This window comes from Capsicum annuum, unplaced genomic scaffold (genome assembly GCF_002878395.1).
Source record: "Capsicum annuum cultivar UCD-10X-F1 unplaced genomic scaffold, UCD10Xv1.1 ctg83241, whole genome shotgun sequence".
Taxonomy (NCBI): domain Eukaryota; kingdom Viridiplantae; phylum Streptophyta; class Magnoliopsida; order Solanales; family Solanaceae; genus Capsicum; species Capsicum annuum.
Genome location: NW_025894096.1, coordinates 126,567 through 137,829, shown reverse-complemented (window position 1 = coordinate 137,829; position 11,263 = coordinate 126,567). Strand labels below are relative to the sequence as shown.

The 11,263-nt window shown below is 35.5% G+C and overlaps 1 protein-coding gene across 1 annotated transcript; it reads left to right on the top strand.

Annotated features, from left to right (window-relative positions):
- Positions 1–18: 18 nt before the first annotated feature.
- LOC124895610 (elongator complex protein 3) lies at positions 19–6,888 on the top strand. The gene is made up of 8 exons (XM_047406053.1): positions 19–740; positions 1,721–1,790; positions 1,890–2,062; positions 2,611–2,785; positions 4,883–5,049; positions 5,227–5,446; positions 5,537–5,641; positions 6,216–6,888. Exons 1-8 carry the CDS (start codon positions 265–267, stop codon positions 6,525–6,527), a joined length of 1,698 nt encoding a protein of 565 aa, XP_047262009.1. The 5' UTR covers positions 19–264; the 3' UTR covers positions 6,528–6,888.
- The last annotated feature ends 4,375 nt before the right edge of the window (positions 6,889–11,263 follow it).

Here is an 11,263-nt window from a genome sequence, read left to right as displayed (position 1 = left end):
AGGAGAATCATTTTATTGTCAAACGTACTGCAATTAAAAGTAATCAGTGGCACAAATTGAAAACTTTCCATTTCATTGGGGTCTTAATACTATCATTTCAATAATTAAACCACCAGTTTGTAAATAAATTACTCCTGCTTCTCACATTGCGGGTCGGGTCGGGTCCATCGGCAAGAAGCAAAAAATACACTAAAATAAACCGACATCGACGGTTTCACGTCATAATTCGTCTTTCTTCCTCCTTTCTTCTCAAATCTCCCACTCATGGCGGCGGCGGCGGTAGCAGTATCCGACACCCGTAAGATCCCACGGCCAGGACGTGGCGGCGTTGTCTCCCTCGGCTTAACGGAGGAAGAATCCAGAGTTCGTGCAATTACGGAAATCGTCAACAACATGGTGGAACTCTCACGGAGAGGCAAAGACGTTGACCTAAACGCGTTAAAGTCAGCAGCGTGCCGTAAATACGGACTCTCTAGGGCACCGAAGTTAGTAGAGATGATCGCTGCTTTGCCCGACTCTGAACGTGAAACGTTGCTACCTAAACTCCGAGCTAAGCCGGTTCGTACAGCTTCGGGTATTGCGGTTGTAGCTGTGATGTCGAAGCCTCATCGTTGTCCGCATATAGCTACTACGGGGAATATTTGTGTTTATTGTCCTGGTGGACCTGATTCGGATTTTGAGTACAGTACACAGTCGTATACTGGATATGAGCCTACTAGTATGCGAGCAATTCGAGCTAGGTGAGTATCAATTCTATGTCTTATTTGCAGTTTGGTGCTTCCTTCCTTCACTGGCAATCAAATTGAAGTAGTTGTCTCCAATTATGCCTTGCACTCTGTTTGGATGGTTGTTACATATTGTTTCATGATGTATCGTATTGTGTTGTATTGAACGTTTGGATAGATTATATCTGTTTTTGTTGTCACATATGTCTCGCATTAATAATTTGAAAAATAAACCTACTTTTAGGGTACAGGGTAGAGCTACTATAAAAGGGTAGGGTAAAGGATAGATGGGATTATTAAATATAAATAAACACAAAATGAGAAAGAAGAGATAACTATGTGATCACATTCGCACCAAATCGGTCGTTACACAAAATGGGATTATTCGATGTTACATACCGATGGATTTAACAATATGATACAACAAAATTCAAGTAACAATCAAAACAAATATTGTCTTTAGACTAACCACACAATACAATGCAATATGTAACAACCATCCAAAGAAGCTGTTAGGATTTCAGAAGTTCATCTATACATTGTGCTGATAAATGAGAAGTTCATCTATACATTGTGCTGATAAATGAGAAGTTAATTTATATGATCGTTTTCTTAATTAGAAAAGTCTTGTTGTTATCGCCGGAAAGTATTATACATTTGCAGAAAGATAACCATTTAATGCCGGTTGTTGTGTCTTTGCATAGGAGATTGTTGAACCACGTATTTGTTAAACTTTCCATCTACTGTCAACCCAATTATTTCTTTTTTTCTTATGGAGATAAATTGACTAAGTGTTAATATTAGCTTTTCTTCTTTAGGTATTATACGTCTTAATCTTTTAATTTTTTGTTGTTGGTAGAAATTGTGGCATTTCCTTACACACGGGTAACTAGAAAGTTGTTATACTCGTACACTCAAAAAAGTGGTCTTTCGAAAGACAGGATCAGGGTTTGTATCAGATTTAGGGAGAGTACTTATGTGGTTCATTTTTCCAGATACAACCCTTATGTACAAGCTCGAAGCCGGATTGATCAACTAAAGAGATTGGGTCACAGTGTTGACAAGGTTTTTCCCCCTTGGAAGTACTACTAATTCTTTTCTGATTTTGGAAAATTCTTCTTAAAATTGGCTGTTTTCCTCATTTTTATTAATGTCTAATTGCAGGTTGAATTCATCTTGATGGGAGGTACATTCATGTCATTGCCTGCAGACTACCGTGATTACTTCATACGGAATCTGCATGATGCTTTATCAGGCCATACCTCTGCCAATGTTGAAGAGGCTGTTGCATACTCCGAACATGGAGCGACAAAGTGCATTGGGATGACAATTGAAACGTGAGTAACTATTGGATACATGAAAGCGGTTTAAAAATCACAGTGAAAAGCACTTAGCTAGAAAAAAATTCACAGGGAAAAGCACCTCAAGAAACCTTTTAGCTTATAATTGTCCTCTGTGACTGAGATATCCTCTTTCTATTAACTTTATTCACCTCCCTGTTGTCTTGCTTTTTTCATGTGCGAGTTGAGATTTAGTGTTTAATGCATGATAGTGTTTCTTCCAGTATGGAAGAAAATGCAAATTTGCATTCTCGTCTTCCTCCTCCTCGTGATTATCACTGCCATCTTTGGTTTATTAGTTATATTAATCATTCTGCGACCTTTGATTGTTGTTATTGTAATTATTCTTCTGTCACAGTCGATTATAAGAATACTAATAAGGTGATGGAAAATAATTTAAACTAAAACAAGAAGCATACAAAGTGCTTTGCTTGATTTCTTTGGAGGCTTACTAGCTTGGTTGAGCTATTACCTCTGAATAATATAAGCATATAGCATCTATTCATATCTTTTTGTGTACTCAATAGTTTGTACTTTGCGAATAGGAGGCCAGACTACTGCCTTGGACCTCATTTGAGACAGATGCTTTCTTACGGTTGTACGCGGCTAGAAATTGGAGTCCAGAGCACATATGAGGATGTTGCTCGTGACACCAATAGAGGCCACACTGTAGCAGCTGTGGCTGATTGCTTTTGTTTGGCAAAGGATGCTGGCTTCAAGGTGCTTTTCTAATTTCATTTTTTTGGTGGTTTGGGTTCAATCTCTGCTTTTTGTTCCAGTCTATGAAACCCCTTGTCCTCTAATAGCCTCCCCCTTCACCGACACGGAAGATTAGCCTTGAACAACAACAACAACAAACCCAGTGTATTCCCACAAAGTGGGTTCTGGGGAGGGTAAGATGTACGCAGACCATACCACTACCTCCGAAGAAGTAGAGAGGTTGTTTCCGATAGACCCTCGGCTCAAACTAAAGGACAGTAACAAGTGGATGGATGACATAATAAAATCAGGAATAAGAAATAGTAAATTGGAAATCAGAGAAATACGAAATACGCGAAAAGAAGAGCGACACGAAAAAAAGAAAATAGGGACTAAGACATACGACATAGGGCCCCCACCTAGTCGTACCACACACACAAAAACCAAGGACACCTATGTACAAGCCTCAGATTACTAACCCGGCTACACTATAACACCCCGAACTGCAAGCTACAACCCACACACTCCCATTAGCCTTCTACCCTTATTCGTGACCTCCACACCTTCCTATCTAGGGTCATGTCCTCAGTCAGCTGGAGCTGCTCCATATCATGTCTAATCACCTCCCTCAAGTATTTCTTCGGCCTACCTCTACTCCTCCTGAAACCATCCATAGCTAGCCTCTCTCACCTCCGGACGGGGCCATCTGCGCCCCTCCTCATCACACTCCCGAACCATCTCAGTCTTCCTTCCCGCATCTTGTCCTCTGCCGAAGCTACCTCCACCTTCTCCCGGATAATCTCATTCCTAACTCTATCCCCTCTAGTAAGCCAACACATCTAACGCAACATTCTCATTTCCTCCACCTTCAATTTTTGGATGTGAGTGCTTGATTGGCCAACACTCCGCCCCATACAACATGGCCGGCCGGACTGCCACTCTACGGAATCTGCCTTTAAGCTTAAGAGGCACCTTCTTATTACACAACACTCCCAAGACGAGCCTCCACTTCATCCAATCTGCCCCAATACGTTTAGAGACATCTTCATCGATTTCACCATTCCTCTGAATTGTAGACCCAAGATACTTAAAACTGTCCGTCTTACAGACATCCTAGGAGTCCAACCTCACCACTAATTCATCCTCCTGCCTCAATTCACCAAACTTGCATTCCAAATACTCTGTCTTGGACCTACTCAACCTGAACCCCTTGAACTCGAGGGTTTGCCTCCAAACCTTCAATTTGTCATTTACACCCCTCGTGTCTCATCAATTAGCACTACATCATCCGCAAATAACATACACCAAGGCACCTCGCATTGAATGCTCCGCATCAACACGTTCATCACCAACGCTAATAAGAACGGACTAAGAGTCGATCCTTGGTGCAACCGTCTCCACCGAAAAATGCTTTGTCTCCTCCCCCCGTCCTCACGCGGGTCTTCCCTCCATCGTACATGTCCTTAATAGCTCTGATGTACACCACCGGAACCCCTCTCACCTTCAATCATCTCCAAAGAAACTCCCTCCCCTCGGGACTTTATCATACGTCTTTTCCAGATCGATGAACACCATATTCCAATCCCTCTTACTTTCTCTATACTGCTCCACCAATCTCCTCACCAGGTGGATTGCCTCTGTCGTCGAACGACCAGGCATAAATCTAAACTGATTCTCTGAAACGGACACGACCCTTCTCAACCTCCGCTCAACCACTCTCTCCCAAATCTTCATGGTGTGACTCAACAACTTAATACCCCTATAGTTGTTGCAACTCTGAATGTCACCCTTGTTTTTATACAGCGGAATTAACGTACTCCATCTCCAAGCCTCAGGCATTTTCGCAGTCTTGAAAATACCGTTAAACAAAATAGTCAACCACCTTAAACCTGCCTCACCAGCATACTAGATGAGCCTTGAAGAAGAAATTAAAATTGAAAGTCAATTTTACATCCGCAGTTGCAATATTATCTAGTTGGAGGTATCTTAGCTCATTCGGAAGGATTTTGAAATGAATCTTTGTCTTGAAGCTGTTTGCTTGATTCACACATTGAATTCCTTTCTGTTATCTTTTTGAACTTGAGGAATATTTTCAAGTATCTACCTAACTTTTTGTAGGTTGTTGCTCATATGATGCCTGACCTTCCAAATGTTGGTGTTGAAAGAGACTTGGAGAGTTTTAAGGAATTCTTTGAAAGTCCTTCATTTAGAGCAGATGGACTTAAAATTTATCCTACACTTGTTATTCGTGGCACGGGACTTTATGAACTGTGGAAAACGGGAAGGTATGGTCTACTTTCTGGATGTTGTTATCGCACCGTCAATGAAATAAATTATCTAATAAGTCATTCAATAAGATTGTTTTCATCCAACCCAGTCTGCGATAGCAATAAGCTATATTGTTGGATGCAAATTTGAAACTGCTATTTCAACGAGGTCGTTACAAGTGTTGACACGTGCAGGTATAGAAATTATCCACCTGAGCAGCTTGTAGACATTGTTGCTAGGATTCTTTCTATGGTGCCACCTTGGACACGTGTTTATAGGGTCCAACGTGATATCCCTATGCCGCTGGTGACGTCTGGAGTTGAGAAAGGGAATCTCCGAGAATTGGCTTTAGCTCGAATGGATGATCTTGGCTTGAAATGCCGAGATGTCCGAACACGCGAAGCTGGGATCCAGGTAATATAACTTTTGTATCTACTTTCTTGCATCTATTACAAAAGATGTGGTCTCAGAACTCAAAATGTTTTGATGGAAATAACTTATTAGGACATTCACCACAAGATAAGGCCTGAAGAAGTTGAGCTTGTTCGCCGTGATTATACAGCAAATGAAGGATGGGAGACTTTCCTTTCATATGAAGATACACGCCAGGTATGTCAATTCATTTTTTTGTCCTTTGCTGATTTACAGCTCCTTTCTTGCTTTCGAGTCGAACTTGTAAATTGAACTCAATGCATTTTGCTGCCAAAAGCAGTAACTTGTTCTATATTCTTGAAGCAAAAAAAATTACTTGTTCTATGATGTAAATAAAAGCTACTTTTCTAAATTTGTTTTACTTCTCCTGCCGTGGGATCAGCACATAACTTCTTATACGGTGATGTAAGCAAGCCTTTTTTTTTCTTTTTATGTTTTAAGGAAATTTCTATGGAGTCATGTCCTGCAATTTAAAAACGAAGAAAATGGTCTAGTATTTCTATTTTTCTTTTTCGACTTCTAAATTTATTAAGATTGTAGAGATAATAAACAAGAAGCCTTTCTAGGTCTTTTTTATAAATGCTGGTGAACTATTGCGAAGTATTCTTACTTGTGCTATGAAGAGTTCATGTAATTGTTGAACCTTGTTGTCTCACATCTTTGCCAGTCATTCTATTACCGTCAACTTCTTCAATATAAGAAGGGACCTTAAATCAGAGAACCCTATTCCTATGCATTTGATATGATGCAGGATATTCTTGTTGGATTGCTACGGTTGCGGAAGTGTGGACGGAATGTGACTTGCCCAGAACTCACGGGAAGATGTTCAATTGTTCGTGAGCTTCATGTGTATGGGACTGCAGTTCCTGTTCATGGTCGAGACACAGATAAGCTGCAGCACCAGGGTTATGGTACTCTGCTGATGGAAGAAGCCGAGCGAATTGCTCGGAGGGAGCATAGGTCAACCAAAATCGCTGTTATTTCGGGTGTAGGGACGCGGCATTACTACAGAAAGCTAGGGTATGAGCTTGAAGGTCCTTACATGGTAAAAAGCCTCATGTAGAAGTGTACTCGTTATTTTGCTGCAAGGTCTTACTCCTTGCAACGACAAATTTTGAATCACGGTTGGTTGTATTTTAAATGGTATGCATATTTCGTTGCTGGTGAAGACTATTTTTGTATCAGGGTTAGTTGTATTTTAGAAACTAGTGGTAGCTCGAGGGTAGTGAATATGGTTTGGAGATAGTATTTAATGATAGACGCTAGTGCGATAAATGTACAACGATGGTTGGTGGGGGAGAAGTGATTAGTACTGAAATGACGACGATGGCTAATTATACTCATTATAGTGATTATAATGTGCATAGTTAGATGTAGTAATTTATATATGGGCAATGGCAGAATACATATACCAGGCCTCTCAATTATTTGACTTTTTTCGTATAGGCACCTCAATTAGGCCATGTACCTATTGAATTTTTTTACTCCTTCACGAAACGTTTCAATTAAGTATAATTGCTGATATGGCGTGACATGTGTAATACACCATCCATTAAGAGAGTGATAGACAATAATTAATAAAAAAAAATTAAACATAAAAAATTCATTCAATAAAAAAAATATATTAAAGAAATAAAAAGAAAAAAAATAGTCTTCTTCTTCATAACTCATCATTTTCCATTTTTTTTACATATAAAAAATAAATACACAGGTGCCACACACAAAATTACACATACTCCCCAATTTTCATGGATTGATAGTGAATGATGTCACATCTCACAATGAACGATATCACACGCATAAAGCTAAGGAAACCAGCGTGAACGGTAAAAAAGGGGTAAATATTGACGGCCGAAAAATCGTTGAATTGGTGAAGAATGAATTTGAAAAAAAGCATTTCAACATCAATTGAATTTCAACCAATCAAAAATTTCAATTTCTTTCTCCTTGCGTTGTCGGTGTTCATCCACCCATTTCCGATCATTTGTGTTATTATTTTATTTTTTATCATGCTATTGAATTTCAAATAGCAAAAAAGATTTTTTTTTAGATATAAGTGAAAAAAATGCTTCAACGATGAAAAAAAAAAGAAAAATTTAGTGATAAAGTGGAGGAGAAGAAGGAGATCAAATTTTTTTAATTATTTTTGAAAAAGGGTGTTTGGAAGGGAAGAGGAGGTGGGAATAAGGTAGGCAGCTGCAGGGGGATATTAATGATTTTTTTTAAAAAAAAAAATAGATTTAATTATATTAGCAAATTATTTTAATGATCATTTTAAGTTAAAATGTCAGGTGTCGTTATTTAATTTGTTACTTTTCTACATCATTAGCATGTGATTACACGTATTTTACAATTTTTGCTACATCAGCAGATTATGCTTAATTGAAACGTTTCGTGAAGGAGTAAAGGATTTAACAGGTAAATGAACTAATTGAGGTGTCTATACGAAAAAAATCGAATAATTGAGGGGCTTGCATACGTATTCGTATTTCTTCCTTATATATGATAATAGTAAAATGTTACATAAAAAGTATTTAAATGATCATCTTAATAATTCAAACGCTTCCCACGGTAAAAAAATTTCATACCTAATCAAAACTATAATTGAATTAGCTCAAACGTACAATAAAAACTAGCAAATAAGGTGCGCTCAGCGATATAATTTAACATATTATGAAATGAGGAATCGTCGTTTTTATTGATTAAGCCACGTGTCTTTCACTTCAACTTTGAAAGGTTAATTATTATCTTTAAGTGACCTTTTTTGTATAATTTCAACTTCCAAACATATCTTTTTGAATTCTTATTTTAGATACTTTAAAGAAAAAGTCTCTGTCAAACATGTCCAAGTGCTTACTAATTGAAACTTAGGTCCAGATATCCATGGATCTTGTTTTAAAATTTTAAAATAAAACTTGAATCTTATTATTTTAAATAAATAAATACGTGTTTATTAAATTAACTAATTATTTTAACTTCAAACTTGAAATATGAAATTTTGTAGATTTATGGATCTGATTAGCAAAATTCCATCAAACTCTTCCGTCAATACTACAATATATTTTCATCGATTCGTCACAATTTAATTTAATTCAAATGTAATTAAAATAAGCAATGTTTATTCAGACAAAGGAAATCAAGTATTTCCTTATTTAGTAATGCGAGAGTAGTCTTATTCTATTTTTGCTTTTTGATGTATCTATTAGTCTTGTATTCACACATAATTACGTTTAGTTGAATAAATAAATAGAATCGTCATTTTTATCATGGAAGTTGATTCCCACCGTCCAAAACAAGCAAAAAATTTAAGATTCTAGTAAATAGTAAGACTTGTTTAGATGATCTCCGATTAACCTGTTTTCTTGATCAGTCTCTCTCTTGATATTGGTCATCCAATAATATAAGTGATGTAGATCTCTTATCCTTGATTGCTAGACTAGAAGCTAACTTGTCTTATTGAGCCTCTCCCAGTATTCTCATCCAACAACGTGAAGCTCTCTTGTTCTTGATTGTCGGAGGGGAAGTTAACCTATCTTATTGAACCTCTTTCATGGTATTAGTCATTCAATAACGTGAGTGTCACGTGTCTCTTGTCCCAGATGAAAAGCTAACTTATCTTATTAAGTCTCTCTCCTAATATTGGTCAACAACATAAGTGTTGCAGATCTCTTATTCCTAACTGCTAGTCGAGAAGCTGGATGACTAACAAGAACATATTAAAAAAAAAATAGGAATAAATGCAAGAAAACACCTTAAGCAAGATAGTAAATTACAGGTTATAATCATTAGATTCTGTCGATATGATATAAGATTTAAATTCAATGTTTGAGTTATTTTTTTCTCATATACTTTTAACCACAAGGACTTAGAATCTTTTGTGGTCCATGTACTATATGCCTCAACTACAATCCTATTGAAATCTGCCTGCTCTCCATTTTCGTTATCTCTATTTTATTCAAGTTCTTACGTGAATAAGAAACACACAACACAACTTAAAATTAATGCTTATGATTCAATTAATCAAAACTAAAATTCTAATCACAAGTAAGATAATAAATATTTTATATTTTTACTTTTAGATTTATGGATAACACCACAGTTATAAAAATTTATGTGGGATTATCCATGAATTTGAAACTAAGAATATAAAATATTTATTATGTTAATCATGATTGAAATTTTATTTTGATTAGTTAAATCATAACTATTAATTTTAAGGTATGCATGTATCTCTTATCCAAGTAAGAATATGAAAAAAAATAAAAACAATGAAAGTAAGGAGGAGTCGGAATCTAAAATCTTAGATGGAATCATAAGCTATGTTACTTAGCTATGTTTTTTTCATTATATATATTATTTAAAAGGCTTCAACAAAACAATTAATTGTGTTTTATTGGCGAGTATGGACAATAATTGCACATACATAAATTTAAAATAAATTTGGCCTTTTAAATGGCAACTTTTTTTTTTTTTTTACATATTTAATGTTGTTTAAATAAATAATTTTATGTAATTACAAAATTGATAATTTCAAAAGTAAGAGTAATGATACATAATAGTATTAGCCGGGAAAAAATTGGATTAATTAAAGCCAAATACTGTATGAGTATTTACATATTGAGTTTTTTTTTGAAAAAGCACACATATGAAACAGGTTAAATTATTATCGTATTATTAAATTTAAATTACACTCCAAAATAAGTATAAGTTAAATTTAAATGTGATTAATACAATCTACAAGAGAGCATTGTGAAATGGAGATACTAAGACCGTGTTTGGCTTAGATTTTGATTTTAAAATTTAAAATATTATTTAAAATATTTATCTATTTGATGAACGAACACATTATTTTAACTTTAAAATTGAAATATAAAATTTAGAATTTGAAAGGCAAATTTTAGAAATTGAAAGTAATTTCAACTTTCATATATTTTAAGTTTTCTACTTTATTTTTTAAATCTCAATCAAAAATGTCCAGATGTCAACTAATTGAAATCTAAGCCTAGATTGTTCATTGATCTTGTTTTAATATTAAAATAACATTTGCTAATTCATTATTTCAACTGCAAAATAGTAAATTATGAAGTTCGAAATATTTTAGGTTTGTGAATTTGATGAGCAAAACTCGATCAAACTTTTACTTAATACTACAAAATATTGTGACCTCTGAAACTTGTTTAATTTAGCACAACTGTCATTTTAAATAAGACTTTTTTATTTGAGCAAAAAAAATTAATTTTTTTTATTCAGTATTGCGAAAACATATCCTTTTATCTAGTATTCAGACGATACATTAGACGATTCTACCGAGTTATTCTCATTGCAAGATAAAAGGATTTTTTTCTATGACTTATTCCCGTGAATTAGATCTATTTAGATGATCTCGAGTACTTTATTTTATTTAATCTCTCTCTTGGTATTCGTTATCAACAACTTGAGTGTCACAATTCTCGTGTCCAAGCTAACTTATTTTATTGAGCCTCTAGTATGACAATTCTCTTGTCCTTGACTGTTAGTCTCTCTTCTCGTCTTGGTCATTCACAGCGTGAATGTTGAAGCTCTCTTAGGCTTAACTGCTAGACGAGTTATCTTACTGAACACTTCTCCCGATATTGGTCATTCAACAATGTGAATGTCTTGTCATTGATTGTTATTCTTAACTGCTAGATGAAAAGTTAAGTAGAAAAAGTATTTTATATCCTCCGTCCAGAATGATAACTTCGACTTCTTAATTTGCCGCAATTTAAATAAAGATGTAAAATAAATTAAATTTTAGAAAGTTTCAAATTATTAATAACG

What these genes read in the sequence shown, in the direction of transcription:
- LOC124895610 (XM_047406053.1), top strand. Translation starts at nt 265, where the DNA reads ATGGCGGCGGCGGCGGTAGCAGTATCCGACACCCGTAAGATCCCACGG. An exon ending in ATGCGAGCAATTCGAGCTAG is followed by an intron (nt 741 to 1,720) that starts GTGAGTATCAAT and finishes TCATTTTTCCAG; the next exon opens with ATACAACCCTTATGTACAAG. An exon ending in CACGCGAAGCTGGGATCCAG is followed by an intron (nt 5,447 to 5,536) that starts GTAATATAACTT and finishes ATAACTTATTAG; the next exon opens with GACATTCACCACAAGATAAG.